Below are 18,635 nucleotides of genomic sequence, written 5' to 3' on the forward strand. Positions count from 1 at the left end.
TCTGTGTCTTTGTCATATTTGCATAAAGAAATCTTACATATTAGGATGTGTTGGGGGTTCAACTATCTATTGCTGAAGGTGAATATGAATATAAGTTCGTCTACGTATAAAAACAACCAGTTTTGATTAGCCTATCCATTGAAAGTGATTCCACTGGGCTTTAATTCAAAATAGAAGTCAAAATTATATGAATAGATGCCTGAAAATCGGTGATGGCACCAGGTTTTATATGTGGAGGAAATGACATAACATTTCCCTGCCTTAAGTGGAATTAAGTGATGAATTTATGCTGAAGTAATTATTTTCTAAAAACACCTTTATAGTTGACTCAACTATTCAATAATATACTAATATTCTAAGAGCTGACATAGGTTGTATGAGTTTATGAACATTGTGAATGTGACCAAAACAGGATCACATCAGAAATCCGCGAGACATGCTCACCTGTGAACTGACGTCACAACTACACAGGCCCGGTAATGACAACAGGACAAACCAGAATGTCATTATCTGTTGTGATCCCCACGAGTATTGATGACAGCGTGACGGCGAAGGCTCATTGGGGCAAACAGGATCCTGAATAACGCGATGAGTAAAGTTCTGTCATACTTGCTGAAGTGGCACATGCAGTGCTTGGAGTGCGAGTGGTGATGGATTTCGTTGGCGCACAGGGCGATACAAAGCATTCCACAGATGATCAATCAGGGACAAATCAAGTGTTCGAGTAGGCTATAGTACATCTGTACGTTTTTGTGCTGTAGGAAGGCAAATTAGACAAGCGCAATATGAGATATCTACCTCTACGTTTACTAAAATATTTTTGTCTACGGGCAGTTAGTGTGAACAAGTCATCCCTTATTCCAGGCCTTAAATCTGCTTGTTCTCCATATATTTTGTTATTAATTTCGACCCATATTATAATCTGCAGTTATTTTTTGTTGTAAATATCGTCTTGCACTGTTTAAACTGATACTCCTGTTGTTATTACGATCATTTCTTGGGTCATTTATATAAATGGACACTATTATACCTTTATTCCAAGCACATGAAAACTGGCCTGCTGAAAACATCCTATTAGATAAAGTATGAATGTATGACATCATTATTTTACGTGATGATTTAAACATTTCTGGTCAGAAGATATCTAAACCTGATATCATTCGTTCAGACGTCCATCAGCACGTCCCGGTACACAGCGGGACCCATCTGTGAACAGAACGGTCCTCGATCTCACCGTCAGCGTCCGCGTGCTTTAAGTATGCTGTATTACACTTTGGGCAAAACCATACTTCATAACACTACGGGCAAAACTATACTTTATTACACTACGGGCAAAACTATACATTATTACAATTCAGGCAAAACTATGCTTTATTACATTACGGGCAAAACTGTATTTTATTACACTACGGGCAAAACCATACTTTATTACACTACGGGCAAAACTAGACTTCATTACACTACGGGCAAAACTATACGTTATTACATTACGGGCAAAACCATACTTCATAACACTACTGGCAAAACTATACTTTATGACACTACGGGCAAAACTATACATTATTACAATTCAGGCAAAACTATGCTTTATTACATTACGGGCAAAACTGTATTTTATTACACTACCGGCAAAACCATACTTTATTACACTACGGGCAAAACTATACTTCATTACACTACGAGCAAAACTATACGTTATTACATTACGGGCAAAACTGTACTTTATTACACTACGGGCAAAACTATACTTTATTACACTACGGGCAAAACTATACGTTATTACATTACGGGCAAAACTATACTTTATTACACTACGGGCAAAACTATACTTTATTACACTACGGGCAAAACTATACGTTATTACATTACGGGCAAAACCATACTTCATAACACTACTGGCAAAACTATACTTTATTACACTACGGGCAAAACTATACATTATTACAATTCAGGCAAAACTATGCTTTATTACATTACGGGCAAAACTGTATTTTATTACACTACCGGCAAAACCATACTTTATTACACTACGGGCAAAACTATACTTCATTACACTACGAGCAAAACTATACGTTATTACATTACGGGCAAAACTGTACTTTATTACACTACGGGCAAAACTATACTTTATTACACTACGGGCAAAACTATACGTTATTACATTACGGGCAAAACTATCCTTTATTACACTACGGGCAAAACTATACTTTATTTCATTACGGGCAAAGACAAAACTATACATTATTACACTACGAGCAAAACTATACTTTATTACACTACGGGCAAAACTATTCTTTATTACACTACGGGCAAAACTATACTTTATTACAGTACGGGCATAATTAAACTTTATTACACTATGTTGTTCGACATCAGCTGCAAATGAATGAAGTCCAACTCAAACTCATTAAAAAAATCGGAAGAATCAAAGTAAATAATAAACACCAAAACCCTTGTCGTTAATCATTAGATGTTGAGTCGTGTGACGCTCTTTGAAATCTTCCGCGAAAAGGCGTGCTCGATTGTACCTCAAAAGTAGTGAAATATAAACACCAAGGATTGGAGCTGGTGGAATGTTGTTCGACATAAAGGTCATTTGACCGTTGGAAACCTGAAGTCATCACTCTTGTCATACAGTCCTGCAGATACTATATTGTCCATTCGAAATCTGAATGCATATATCCAAATATGAACCAGATTCATCTGTTTCACTGGTCTTCTTTATGTCTCAGGTAAGTAAATCAGTGAAAGAGAATTGGCCATTTTTTACCATTATTGAACCATATCAAATCATCGATATACCTGCAGCATTTTTTTGCCAAATGTCCTTGGTTTGATTTGGACAACCCGAGTAAGTAGGGAACAGTTATATTTATCTGTATAGCCCTTGCTCTTCCTGTTCCATATAGCGCGTCATCGTTGACATATTTCAACTAGAATGTCAATCCTCTCTTATGCTTAAGCTAGTTGCTTGTTTTGTTGTTTAACGCCGCACTCAGCAATATTCCAGCTAAAGGAGGGCGTTCTGTAAATAATCAGGCCTGGAACAAATAATCCAGTGAATAATATCATGAGCATCGATCTACGCAATTGGGATCGATGACATGCATCAACCAAGTCAGCGAACCTGACCACCCGATCCCGTCAGTCGCCTTTTACGAAAAGCATTGTCACCTTTTACAGTAAGCATTAGTTGCTGAAGACATATTCTACTCCGGATGCTTTAGGTTAGGTTAGGTTAGACAGTTGAACGAGATTGTGAAGTTGTAGATGGATGTTATCGTTATATGTTTCCTGACAAAACAAGTAGGAAGGAATTGTGTATCATGTAACCATTTCAATAATATTCAGTCGCATTGATGAATGTACAAGTGTTGCGAAGGTGACCGTACGATACACCAATTTATCAAGCCACTGTTGTCGAGAAATAGAATTTAATGTCCGAGTCAGGCACGCCCTTATGTATGGAATACGGAGAAGTAACAGTTCCCTTTGGCTTGGGCGTTTAGCAAGTGTAACTTACCATGTGCAAAGTTTATTTGTAATGGGCTGTAGGCAAAGTTTTACTATAGGAAATTTGCATAAAGTGCTATTATGCAAACGTACTAGTGCTTCGTTAATTAACATCCACACTTGAAGGATCATGGGTGGTCCGGAGGCCTAAGGCGCTGTTCCATGATTATGAGTACCATGATCCCATGGATGTCTGTCTACCCGTGAAGATCCGGGTCAGAGCCTGTCTTCAGGAAGCCCTGCTTGTCATGAGAGTCGACTATGCTTGTTGTAAGAGGCGACTAAGAGGATCGGTGTTCAGGTTCGCTGACTTGGTTGATGCATGCCATACTATCCTATGCGTAGATAGATGCTCATGATGTCAAGCACTGGATTGTATGGTCCAGATTCGATTATTTATAGACCGCCGTCATATAGCTGGAATATTGCTGAGTTAAACAAACAAACAAAACAAATTATGGATGTGGGTTCCAATAACTGAATTCTCATCGCCATACTCGTTTTCGTGGGTTTCACCAAAGTCTTAACGTCAAAGCCCATACTCACTTTGGCTGTCCTCCAATATCAAGATCACACGCCGTGATATAACAGAAATATTTTCAAATAGGTATTCCACAAAACTTAATAGAAAAGGAACTATTTTAACATATTAGCAAGCACACATTTTAGTAGTACTTATATTTCACTCACTATGATCAAGTAAATGCATTACCAGGTTTGTATCTTCACCACTTCATATCACAACCGATATACGCGTGCCGTTTGTCCTTCCCGGAGGCGACCACAAAATGCTGTGACTGAATTAGAACAGAATCAACTGTCAGAAGCAGATGTTGCTCTAAACATAGCATTGGTAATAACTTATTACTAATAAGTAATAATGGCTGCAAAATAAAAGGTAATAAACCATATATTTTGAAAATGAAGCAAAACAACTTCAACCTCCCAGTCTATCTGCCTACGCCCCGATTCCACTGTATCCCATCCCTTAATAATAAAATGGTATGAAAACCAACATCTGTAGTTACAATAAAAGTAATGACGACCACGATGGTATTAAAGGTTACAGCTAGAATAAGAATGATATATTCCTACAATCCAGTGAATCATCTGATGAAATTGATCTCTTAGCCAGTCAACAGTGAACGTTCAGACAGCAATACCATACAATGAGTCAACTGTAACATTCGGGAGGTAAGTACATTTAAGTATTTTAATGCCACTTCATCGTCTTACCATGGAATTTACAGACATTTCTATTAGACCGAATTCAGCTGAGCTGGTGAGTCACAGGAAGAGTTGGTACAGACACATTTGAAGCCTCCTAAAGTTTTCTTAACATTATGTAAAACCCTCTCTGTTTTCCCACTACTCGAAAGATAATTTTGTAAAATGAGGAGATCAAATCTGCAAGTAACCTAACTCTACATTGAAATAAAAACGACGAAACAATATCCAGAAAAATACACTAAATTGACACAACTTGTCTGACAATGAGCTTCTACTCATTTTAAAAACGAAGTTAATGTATAACTCTTTCCGTAATCCTAAGAAATATCTGCTAAACTCAGAGTTCATTTAAAGATTTCGACTATATTATAAGCATGTGTTTATGATTCACTATCAACTAGTGATGATATCAGGTGTTCGCAAAAAAGTGTCCTGCCCAACAGGTGGCACTCGTCACAAACACATGCAAAGTCAAGTCAGAAAAAGCGCAGAATGTATATCTCAATTCTACATGTCCAAATAAACTGTTTGATGTTAGCGTCGCGACAAAGATTCAATGTTTTGAATGATTGTCGATCTGAATTAAGATAAAACCTATAGTATGTTGTACATATACTCACAAATTGTGTTTTCACATCAACATTTTTACGCGTACATGACAGTTTTTTAAAGTGTTTTTTAAGCATACATTCATGCATTAATATATTAAAATTTGACATATTTAGAATTAATATGACTGCCGAAAGAAAAAATTATCCAATCTAAATCAAATATTTGAAACTGCAAACCTTCCAATATGATAGTGAGTGAGTATGATTTTACGCCGCTTTTAGCAATATTCAAGCAATATAACGACAGGGGACACCAGACATGGGCTTCACACATTGTTCTCAAAATTAAATAGTTGCCAGGGTGGGTGTTGCATAAGGAAAAAGACACTTTGGGTTAAAAACTAATGCTGCATCTCTCCTACACCTCGTGAATGTGCAAATAACACTTCTGTTAATTCTTGCTTGAATATGAATATGTTTTGTGTACCGATGCGTCTTAGAAGTACTTAATGAAAACAAAGGTTCACGCATCCAATTATCTATATCCCCAAAACAGAAACCCAGTCGATGATTATTACTCAACTGGAAACATTAAATGGAAGACACACAACACATATCAACAACACTTAAAAAAGCTTTCTTCAAACCAATGGACAAAACGTGACGCTTCCACTGCCTATTTTTACATAGTGTCACCACTGATTTCCAGTGGCCCAATCATATAACGTTCCCAGATATTTTGCCCCGTTTATAAGGACTGGTTATTCTATTCTCTTGCATTGATGTTCTATATTTACCCTATCACAGAATCGATCTTACACACCAACAATTCCGACACAGAATGTCAAGGGACCCCTCACGACGCTGGGACAACATCGACGGGGAGTTGTGGCTGAAGTCCATGGTAACACAGCCGGTACTACAACCAGAATCAGGCGGACGGGGCGCAATGACACGCGTACAGGGGGACATCGCCAGTCAGGTATGCTGGGATTTCAATAAATTTGGCTGTGGCAGGGTCAACTGTAAGTACACTCACAAATGCGGTAAGTGTGGCAAACATTCCCATAGCTCTAGGACCTGCTTTCGAGGGAATGGGGTCCAACCGACCCCATACAAGCCCAATCAGCCTTTTGCCTAACAGAAAACCAGCCGTCAAGGCAGGTAAATTCAATGGCCCCTTCCCCCGTGGATCTCAATGAAATGGCACCCTGGTTACGCCAATATGCTAGGGTCAATTACAGAGATGCAAACTATTTATGGGTAGGTTTTAGCTCTGGCTTTAAGCTCGAGTTCCAGGGAAGCCGCACGGGTCGCCTGGCACGAAACTTGCGATCAGCCACGCACCAAGACACGGCAGGCTACGTGAAACAACACTACAAAACAAAGTCGACCTTGGCGACATTCAGTCGGCCTTTAGAATTATACCAGTCCACCCATCTGATTTCGAGCTGCTAGGCATCAGATTCGAAGGTGAGTTCTAGTTCGATAAATGCCTACCATTTGGCTGCTCCATATCTTGCGCCATATTTGAAACGTTTAGTACCTTCTTGCAATGGTGCATGCAATCGCATCTCCCAACGTGTCCGATCATGCATTACCTGGATGACTTCCTAACGGGGGGCACAGCAGGCACCAGCCACTGCTCAGACAACCTCAACGGATGCCTGAATACACTAGAACAGCTTGGGGTTCCTACTGCGCACGACAAGACGGTGGGCCCCACAACCAAACTGACATTCCTAGGGCTGGAAATCGACACCATTGCAATGCAGATCAGAATCCCAGAGTCCAAGATCAAGGAGGCAACAAGGGAAATCCAAGACATCCTGTCAACAGGTAACATCAAGGTCACAAAAAGGGCCCTTCAGTCCCTCATAGGCAAGCTTAACTTTATGTGCAGGGCTATACCAATGGCAAGGGCATTCAGCCGAAGGCTAACCGATCTGCTTAGCAAAGGTAAGCAACCATTTCACCACATTAGGATTACCAGCTGGGTCAAGGAAGACCTACAAATGTGGTTAACATTTCGTACGAGTTATAAAGGCATTTCAGTGTTTCAGGACCAACTATGGGTGGACAGCGATTTCCTCCAGCTGTTTTCAGACGCAGCGGGTGGCGCCAGCTTCGGGGCCTACATGCAGGGCAAATGGTTTAACGGCGCATGGCCACCCCAGTGGGTGACGGATGGAACTACACGGGACTTGACGCTACCTTGACATGGTGGCATCAATCCTTCGGAAATACAACCCCAGCTTCCTGACACCAAGATCATCGTATCCTCAATGCTGCACAGGCGCTACTGGCACGATGCCAGGGACCCACTAAAGATCGAGGGGATGCGGAAGAATATCAACCGTCGACTGGCCAACCGAGTCAAAGAGCTCGGCGGTACAATGGTGCCACATCCCCAGATCCTGGCATCAGACAAGACATGGTACGCCTGGGAGGGCGTCCACCTCAGTGACAAAGGACTGTGTGTGTTTACGGACAATTTATTGCATGCCCTGGCGCTTGTTATCTCCACAGGTTTGTGTTTCCTTTCAGTACATAGGCAAGCCGGGCAACAATGCTATCTCCGCGTATCGCGTGGCCGTGGGTGTGGGGTAGCACTCTGGTGCTTTGTGGCGGGGTTCTTGTGGGCTACACTGCTAGTAACAAATTAACTTGCTTCCAAATTAATACTCGTGCTTAAGGCTACCTGCTTTTCAGCGGGAACCTTTCCGGGGTTACCTGCTTCTCAGTGGGAACCTTGTCTTTCCCGACTTTTCAACCGGGGAATCGTAAAATAACATACGTTGGGGCAAACAATTGCCACGTATATGGGCCCGGCGGCGGAAGTCGTCTTGTCAAGCGGTAGCTGACAGTTGGGTCCGCGGCGTGGGAGCCGCACAATGGTTTTGCTAATGGGGCCGGGCAGTGGGATCTGCTTTGGCCGGCTACCTGGGGCCGGGCAGCGGTAGTCTGACTTAGGCCAGCAGCGTGGAGCTGCTTTTGGCAGCGTGGGAGTTGCCAAGCAATGGTAGCGGTTAAATATGCTACCGTGGGGGCCGGACAGCGGAAGCAGTCTCAGGCCAGCAGCGCTAGCTGCAATCGCCGTTGGCCACGCGCGTGGCCATGGCAACGGTAGCATTTTGGTATACACAATTAGCAGCTAAGTAGCCCACTAGTACCTGCACACCCTCGGCCATTTAACCCAATCTCATCTTCTGTTTTTATTTTAGGCACGGGCATCCACGGCTCGGTGGCCCGTGCCTCTCCTTGGCATATCGCGGGATAAGGACTGGTTATTCTATTCTCTTGCATTGATGTTCTATATTTACCCTATCACAGAATCGATCTTACACATAGTTTAGATATTTACCGCACAAAACCTCGTACCCACCCGACCTAAACAGAATGAAGCTCCGACATGTTTTGTTTCCATACCAAAACCACGTGTCAAAGACGTTTTCAAAACATTTTTACCAGCGAAACCAGCTACGAGAAATAGGTTTCCTGTAATCTCTTCACATGTATAATGTTATGCATATGCGCCCCACGATGTTCTTGTATTAGAATCAGTAAGGCTGCATGTTAGTTTCATAGTAAAATGTCATAAATACAAAATATTTCGCTAACACAGAACCTCTGAAAATTTAATAACCCGAGTCTAATACCGTATATTTCCATGCATTAATCGACAAAATGACATGACGTCTCATTCTGGTACATTTGCAGGCTATAAATTGATAATTAGACCAGTAAAATGTTGATAAGCCTAAAATCAGTTTCTCTATCGCGATCGTATCACAAATACCAATGCAAGATGTGGAGATGCGAGATGTAAATGTCCATTTACCACTCAGGGGCCTTGATTAGATCGAGTCATCATCACGATCAAGGCACCAAACTGTGGCCCTCCGCTGGGATCAGTCCTTGTTTCTTGTTGTTAGCAATACAAGCGACAATGTGCAATAAACGCAATCATGTTTTATCAAGTTTATATCTATGCCATTGGACGTATATATATATATATATATATAGCCCTAGGAGGAGTATGCCATCACACTGGTTGTGTTCTGCACGAAGCTGACAGTATGCAGTCACTAGTCATCCAAGCTATACTGATCGCCCTCTGCGTTGTACATGCAGGTATGTATTTACCACTCACACTCTTTACTTTTGCAGAACATTTGCTACAAAGCTTATTATTTATGAAAATGCAACATTCATAACCCAGAAAATTTTACTTTTATATCAAATAATATATGTTTGGAGTCAAAGATATATAAGTGTATAACGGTTTGCGAAGATAGTGAATGATACCCATGTCATATATTTGATGATTCAAGACGACACGTACAATCCCAATTTTTAGGATCATTGCTGTATTTCAAAATACATATTTGGGATGGAAACTATACTGCTGGTTTAAGAATATAACTCTATGAGTAGATTAACATGTAGTCACATCTGTATGGAGGGTGGATATATTTGGAGGTTAGATGACACAACATCGTGGTTTTAACGTTGTTATATATTCAGGTATTTTTTTATCATCATTTACATCATCTCCGTCTTTGTGACAGAGTGCGGAGGAAGCAGGACGCCATGTGCCTTTATTTCACGATCATCTAAGAGCAAAAGATACATGGAACCTGTCTACAGAAGCAGGTATGTCTGCTTCTGAAATACAAGTAGAATGAGTGCATGTAAATATAAACATTATTTAAAGAAAGTATGTTTCTTATACCCTTATATAATTATTTTGTGCAAAAGTGCACGTTTATGCCTCTATCGGAGCTTAACCACCTGTAAACATTTTCAAAATAGTATATCCAACAGTAAAATGTGATTTTTTAATCTTGAGGCATTAAATGCCTCGGCTGTTATAACATCACAAATTTCTCTTCTTACTTGGACGTTCTGGTTTCATGTGTTATGACAAGATCGAGTGCTTTTACGTGTTTAAGAGGAAACAAATGCCCTGTCAAATACATACGTTTAACTCAGGCGAGCGACCTGCGACTCAAGTGACACCTATAGGACAGCTGATGGCACGTGCAATAACGTGGACAATTCGGGCTGGGGAGCTGCAGGTGCTCAACTTGCGAGGTGGCTGGAACCTGAGTATGCTGACGGTTAGTGGCTGTTTACTTGTCTACATTTCTGAAAATGTTTTTGTTTTTATTAGGACACTCAGTATTTATGTAATGCCTATGCCGTATCGTTACAACGATATCTACATATCAAATGACGATAAAGTTTCAAAACAGATTTAGTAATATTGACTGAGATTGTGAGTGAGTGCCACAACAGTGTCCAACTTCTTAATTACCATGAATCATTTTACTTTAAAAAGTGCAAGTATTAAAGTGACTTTATGAGTGAGTGAGCGAATGAGTGAGTAATGGGTTCCACCACTTTAAGCATCGCTTAACCACGTAAGCCATCATTCTCATTTGATCAGATGCACCAGTTATATTTGTCATATCCCGCAATAACAGTTTCTGATTTTACACAGAAAAATATCAAAACTATAGGAAATGTTTTAACAAGATTCTGTAGAGTCAGGAAACGAAACCAATGATCTATCGGTTTACAAGGCGAGGATACGCCAGGCCAAACAGAACTGTATATTTAAACAAGATGACAACAACGAAGAGATATTTCTGCTGTATATTTACAGCAATGGGAAACCCCAGAGCTCTGGCCACTGATGGCTCAGACCTGCCTAACCCAAGAAGCATCAGCAACCATGTTCACTTTGAGCTGAGTTTCCTTTCCATCAAACACTCCGTCATGTTGATGCAGTGGGGTCAGTTTATTGACCATGACATTACGGGAACGCCGGTAGTTACAGGTGAGTACCACTTTTATTTCCCTTACGTTAGACTATTTGATTAGTAGTATTGATACGTTGTATGTTATTTATTGGTCAATTATCAGTTACATTTTGAAGTGTATGAAGCTTTTGGAATCTTGTTTTCTTTTGAATTCTGAAACAAATCACACACATTTCATGCCTGGGCTGTTTGTTTTTGTATATATCTTCTGGACAAACATCAACATTCTTTGTTTACAGATAATGGGAACGATATTGAGTGTTGCGACCGAACTGACTCTGTTCCGAGCGAGTAAGTTGTATTTTATCTATTATACAGAACACAACATTACACAAGACAGTATGATTATACTGCTCAATTACTATTCATAGTACTTACTGTTAAAAGCCATATCACGTGGCAAACATTAGCACAATCAGATTGGATTAATGTACTATCTACAAATCACACAAAATATAAAGGAAAAATCAAGTCTGTCCTCATGTCATCAGCACGGACTCTCCATGTTTCCCGATCAACCTTCCTGATGGTGATTTCTACTTTGGCGATGGTAAATGTATGAACCTGGTGAGATCGGAGGCTGTTTCCGGAACAGGCACGGATTCCTCAAGTAAGTATCTAATGAAGAGTTAAAACTCAATATTGATTTGATTTGATTAAAGTCGGCCTTAAATTAGTAATGCATTCTTTAAACTGAAAAACGGTTTGGGAAACATTTTATGTGAAGAAAAACCTTTGCTGAAACCTCATAAATATAACCTTGCACAGTAAAGGTATCTCAGAATTCTCTCCTCCCAGATCCACGACAGCAGTACAATGAATTGTCCGCCTTCATAGACGGTTCCCACATCTATGGCATCTCAGACTCGGAGACGGCCGAGCTCAGAGACACTGACTCTGGATGTAAGTTGCAGGTTCTGATTTCATCATAATGGTTTAAATTTGTTTTACACACACACACACACACACACACACACACGCACGCACGCACGCACGCACGCACGCACGCACGCACGCACGCACGCACGCACGCACACACACACACACACAAAACAAAAACAAACACACACAAAAACAAACACACATCATAACGGTTTAAATTTGTAATATATATATATATGTAAGTTTATGACATGTAATCCATCAAAAGACATTCAATGATTTGCTTTTCCTTTTAATGATTCATTGATTAATTAATTAATTGAATGCATTACTTACAATTGGATTTCTATATTTCGGTACTAATTCGCCAATATGGGTGTTTTTCAGCTGGATTGCTGAAAGTGGGAACAAATAATCTTCTTCCGGAAGGAGATTCAGGCGACTGCTTTCTTGATACTTCTGATCCAAGCAACTACTGTTTCAAAGCAGGTTGTTACAAACAAGAGAAACGTATATCCTGACAGACGTTTGTGTAACATGAAGATTTGTTATTTCTGATGATTTTCAATGTTGATGATACAGGCCTTCTTTAATCATTTAACAAATATATCGTGATATCATGCGGGTATACTGCATTGTATGCGCAATATAGCATGTTGCACACTAACAAGAATATGTGCCATATCAACTATTTGGTTGATGTTAGACGAGTTCTATTGATGAACAACTTCTTTATTACAATTAGTGCGACGTTTCGGTTAGGATCTACACCGAAACGTCGCACTTATTGTAATAAAGAAGTTGTTCATCCATAGAACTCGTCTTACTTCATCACACCAACTTCTAAATGCAACTGAAAGATAAAATATTTGGTTGTTACGATTTCTTCTAAAGTAATGTGGTCAGACGCTTGTACTCAAGCTTCAAAGGCATGCATGTCATTGAAGGAATTGTTTAAAAAATAGGTATAAATTATGTTCAATAGCATGTTTCATTTTTAATGCATACTTGCACATGTTGTACTATATGGTTCGGAAATATGGGGAACAAAATATGATGCTGCCATAGAAAATGTAGACACCGCATATTTCAAACGTTTTTAGGTTTTGCTTAATGTGCCTCAAATGAAGCACTTCTTAGTGAAACTAGACGCTGTAATGTATGTGTACATAGTCAGGTTAGAATAGTTAAATGAGAACAAAGTTACTGAGAATGGAACAATGCAGATATCCACTTCAATGTAAACATAACCTGGTTTCTGAAGTAAGGAGAACTTTCATGTGATTCTTTCTTCTGTATGGAATCCACAGGATGTTTGTCACATTCAAGTATTGAGTATTGGAAAAGTTATCAGCGAGAGAACGATCTCTTTGCATGACACTGCTATCAAACTGTTTCATCTTCACGCGATCTGTGCAAATATAGTAACTTAAAAGTCACACCTTCAACGTGAAATGTATTCATCTGTCTTATCATAGAAATGATGTTAATGATAAATGTTTTCAACTCACAAAATAAAGATATGATCCTTTCTGTGGCTACTTATATATTACATGTTTTAATATCAGATTCACGTATAATTTCTGTATATCCATGTGTCAATATGGTATAACTTAGTTTCAACTGCACCGTCGGCAATCAGGCTATAATACTGTCTGTCTGTCTGTCTGTTGCAAGTGATATTGTATTTTTTACTCAAGGTGACTCGAGAGTCAATGTCTTCCCTGGACTTACGGCACTGCACACTCTGTTCATGAGAGAACACAACCGTGTTGCAACAGCTCTCAAGGGCTTCAACAGTGGCTGGGATGACGAGAAACTCTTCCAACAAGCAAGACGAATAGTTATTGCGGAATTACAGGTTAGGTTTCTATTCCGTACACAAATGCATCAGAACGATCAACATATTCAACAGTGCATGCACATAGTATTAGCGTCTGTTGAATCAACAATGGCAACTGATAATATGCCCCATAACAGTCAATGGCATGTTGAAAACAGTAATTAAGATTTACATAACTCTACTTTTCCTTTAAATGTAAGGTTAAAAGTAAACATTTGATGAAAATAACTGCATATCGTATATACCATCAGGTAATAACATACAATGAGTGGCTGCCTGAAATCCTTAGTGCCAATGGGGTTGCAAACTACAACCTCGGATTCGACAACTACAACTACAATTCCAGCCTCGACCCCTCTCTCAGTAACGTCTTCTCAACGGCGGCTTTCCGATTTGGACATTCAATGGTGCCAGAAAACCTTACAATAGGAAGCGAAGTGGTAGACACTGGTGACCTGTTCAAGAGGACAAAATACGTCATCAACAGCCTGGATGACGTCATCAGTAGTTTTCTGGGAGCTGCAGGTGAACGTGCTGATGCGTGGTATGTCGATGGCATGAGGCAGAGAATGTTTGAGGAGGATTCAGACACAAAGGACGGTTTTGACATTGTGAGTCTGAACATTCAGCGAGGAAGGGAACATGGCCTCCCTCCTTACAACGACTGGAGAGAATACTGTGGTCTCGACAAAATTACCTCCTTCACATCTGGTACTGACTTCGGAGGTATTCAAGCTCGCGATCTTCGGGATATATAGTAAGTGTTTAGCTATTCTTTGAAAATGTGTCTTTTGCATATTTGATCCGTGTAATTTAAGTAACATGTTCCGTGACATTTTCATACCAAATTAGTGCTTAGAGCAACTGATCTTTGAAGACGTTTACAATTCAAGTACAATGTGACCTTCCTCATTCAGTAACAGCGTGGATGACATTGACCTGTACAGTGGAGGTATTGCTGAAGTTCCGTTTGCTGGAGCAGCTGTGGGAAGAACTTACATCTGTCTGATCGGCAAACAGTTCGAGAAACTAAGGGATGGGGACAGGTTCTGGTTTGAATCTACAGACTCCGTCACTGGCTTCACGTCTGGTAAATACTCGCAGACTGTGTGTTTTCTTGATTGATTAATTGTAGATGTCATAACATATAAGTTTTGATGTCTTCATTTCAATTAAAAAGCAAGAACTTCAATTGTAACGTTTCTTTGTTTGAATTCAGATCAAATAACGCAGTTGAAAAGGGCGTCATTAGCTCGAATTATCTGTGACAATGCCGACAACTTCAGCACCATCCAGCGGTCAGCCTTCCTCAACGTTAACACTGGAACTGCGTATGTTGAGTTCAAATATCCATGTGACATGTGTTTTCGGTTCAGTTGAAAGGACATTATTGCTGTGTTTTGAACTGTTACATGTCAATTGATCTACAAATGCAGTGTCCTAATGTTAATGCTAATTCTCATGTCTATATTTGATGATACGTGTTATCTATAATGTTTTTGTAGCAACCGATGTGACTTCAGTTTTGATATGGTCTAATAATGATTTGTTTTATCATCAGAAACCAGGAGGTGAGTTGCACTAACCTGAAGGAAGTGAAGCTTCGAAGATGGAAGGAATAACTAGCAGCATGCCCATACGACGTTGTGTCAGCACTGTTAATAAACACTTGAACTTGTATCTGTGTCTTTGTCATATTTGCATAAAGAAATCTTACATATTAGGATGTGTTGGGGGTTCAACTATCTATTGCTGAAGGTGAATATGAATATAAGTTCGTCTACGTATAAAAACAACCAGTTTTGATTAGCCTATCCATTGATGTGATTCCACTGGGCTTTAATTCAAAATAGAAGTCAAAATTATATGAATAGATGCCTGAAAATCGGTGATGGCACCAGGTTTTATATGTGGAGGAAACGACATAACATTTCCCTGCCTTAAGTGGAATTAAGTGATGAATTTATGCTGAAGTAATTATTTTCTAAAAACACCTTTATAGTTGACTCAACTATTCAATAATATACTAATATTCTAAGAGCTGACATAGGTTGTATGAGTTTATGAACATTGTGAATGTGACCAAAACAGGATCACATCAGAAATCCGCGAGACATGCTCACCTGTGAACTGACGTCACAACTACACAGGCCCGGTAATGACAACAGGACAAACCAGAATGTCATTATCTGTTGTGATCCCCACGAGTATTGATGACAGCGTGACGGCGAAGGCTCATTGGGGCAAACAGGATCCTGAATAACGCGATGAGTAAAGTTCTGTCATACTTGCTGAAGTGGCACATGCAGTGCTTGGAGTGCGAGTGGTGATGGATTTCGTTGGCGCACAGGGCGATCCAAAGCATTCCACAGATGATCAATCATGGACAAATCAAGTGATCGAGTTGGCTATAGTACATCTGTACGTTTTTGTGCTGTAGGAAGGCAAATTAGACAAGCGCAATATGAGATATCTACCTCTACGTTTACTTAAATATTTTTGTCTACGGGCAGTTAGTGTGAAGAAGTTATTTCTTATTCCAGGCCTTAAACCTGCTTGTTATCAATATATTTTGTTATTATTTTCGACCCATATTATCATCTGCAGTTAATTTGCGTTGCAAATATCTTCTTGCACTGTTAAAACTGATACCCCTGTTGTTATTACGATCATTTCTTGGGTCATTTATATAAATGGACACTATTATACCTTTATTCCAAGCACATGGAAACTGGCCTGCTGAAAACATCCTATTAGATAAAGTATGAAGGTACATGTATGACATCATTATGTTTACGTGATGATTTGAACATTTCTGGTCAGAAGATATCTAAACCTGATATCATTCGTTTAGACGTCCATCGGCACGTCCGGGTACAAGGTGGGACTCATCTGTGAACAGAACGGTCCTCCGTCTCACCGTCAGCGTCCGCGTGCTTTAACTATGCTGTATTACGCTTCGGGCAAAACAATACTATATTACACTACGGGCAAAATTATACTCTATTCCATTACGGGCAAAGACAAAACTATGTATTATTACAGTACGGGCAAAACTATACTTTATTACACTACGCACAAAACTATACATTATTACACTACGGGCAAAACTATACTTTATTACATAATGGGCAAAGACAAAACTATACATTATAACACTACGGGCAAAATTATACTCTATTCCATTACGGGCAAAGACAAAACTATACTTTATTACATAACGGGCAAAACTATACTTTATTACACTACGGGCAAAAATACATTTTATTACACTACGGGGAAAAGCGTAGGCCAAATGGGAAGTAGGCCAATGGGGAGGACACCTTATGCACTACATGGGCAACAATGAATCTACAGGGTGCAGCCACTACCAGCAGCTCAATCACCGCACTATAGCGCTTCCGTTGTCTCGTTATACTGTTACCGTGGATCATGCTTCAATGCACCTGACTTACCCCATGGGTCTTTGGGAAGTTGACACTCCTTTCCGATCCAAAACGGCTTTTGGGTCTTAAGGAAACTGACACGTCTGTATGATCAAACTCCCCTTTTCGATCCGTAGGGTTAGGCTGGTTAGGTCTAGGGTTAGCCATACATTTCTACCTTTTCACAGTGTTTCCAATATTCCAATCCGGGTAATCCGATTAGAGTCCGATTAATCCGTTTGAACACGTTTCGTCTCACCGCAGACTATTCACTTTGATTGGCAACAATAGTTTGTGTGGCTTACTCAGAAAGATGATGGGGAGGGCGTGAGGTCAATAACATGCATGCGCAGTTCATTGTTTACTTAATTACGTATGCGTGTGGTGTGATAATGGCCCGTTAAACGCGCACTGGTGACATATGATGGCCCTCGTGGTTTATGACCGAAAACGTTCCCTTATACACCTTGGCCTACCTGTCATGGCTTTAGGACCAAAACTGTTGGTAGAAACTGCCCTTGTCTCTTCTTCATATAACCGAATCAAAATGTTGACATGATTCTCGCACAGGATTTCTTTAGTCCGTTTCTGCAGACGTTTTCTACCAGCATTATGCTGTACCGACTCTCTGGGACACTGTAAGTGAATGAATAAAGGTGGTTTTGTGCCGCTTTCAGACATATCCTAGCCATATCAAATCACACGATAGGCGTTTCAAACATATCGGGATCGAAGTCAGGTCCTCGGCCTGACAAGTCAACGCTTTAACTAAAAGACTACCCTATCGTTCCCATTTCATGAACAAGGGGAGATTTTAAATCTGTTCCCAACAATCACACATATGTTTTATATATGTATATTGGAATGCATAGTATAGCTCATAAAGTTCACACCGGCGCGTTTCAAAATCCATATGTGGGACATTCAACCTTCATTAGCTGGAGATATGAATCATTTATTAATATATTTCAATGTCTTGATCTTATCAAATTCCCGACTTGTATAAGCAAAATAAGATCCATACTTCTCTCACCTATTTCGCATTCTCCAGAAAGTTTCCGGAGTCGACATGTACGAGGATTGAGCTCTCTGATATGTGCTGAGTTTTCGCAGAATATAAGGATCACTGGCGACATAAAAAGACTATCGTCTGGAATATAGACTATGGGGCAAAAGAAAGTATACACTTGAAACTTGGATTAACTAAATAACAACTATAGTAGACCGAAAACAGTCGCCGAAACACTTAAGGTCCAAAATATAACTGTTATAACTTCATCAAATGCATAAACATCGAATTACCATTCCTTGTTGTTTCATTTTGTAGGCACCATCAAACATGGCTGGATATTTTCTTTTCCCC

At 39.9% G+C, this 18,635-nt stretch overlaps 1 protein-coding gene across 1 annotated transcript; it reads left to right on the plus strand.

Annotated features, from left to right (window-relative positions):
- The first annotated feature begins 9,340 nt into the window (after nucleotides 1-9,340).
- LOC124151701 (thyroid peroxidase-like) lies at nucleotides 9,341-15,527 on the plus strand. The gene is made up of 13 exons (XM_046524291.2): nucleotides 9,341-9,428; nucleotides 9,866-9,950; nucleotides 10,290-10,417; nucleotides 10,966-11,139; nucleotides 11,362-11,413; nucleotides 11,614-11,732; nucleotides 11,921-12,025; nucleotides 12,392-12,493; nucleotides 13,705-13,865; nucleotides 14,099-14,604; nucleotides 14,765-14,937; nucleotides 15,067-15,178; nucleotides 15,409-15,527. The coding sequence occupies exons 1-13, from the start codon at nucleotides 9,374-9,376 to the stop codon at nucleotides 15,467-15,469; spliced, it is 1,833 nt and encodes a 610-aa protein (XP_046380247.2). The 5' UTR covers nucleotides 9,341-9,373; the 3' UTR covers nucleotides 15,470-15,527.
- Nucleotides 15,528-18,635: the final 3,108 nt, after the last annotated feature.

The sequence above is a fragment of the Haliotis rufescens genome, unplaced genomic scaffold (assembly GCF_023055435.1).
Source record: "Haliotis rufescens isolate VD_foot unplaced genomic scaffold, xgHalRufe1.0.p SCAF_64, whole genome shotgun sequence".
Taxonomy (NCBI): Eukaryota; Metazoa; Mollusca; class Gastropoda; order Lepetellida; family Haliotidae; genus Haliotis; species Haliotis rufescens.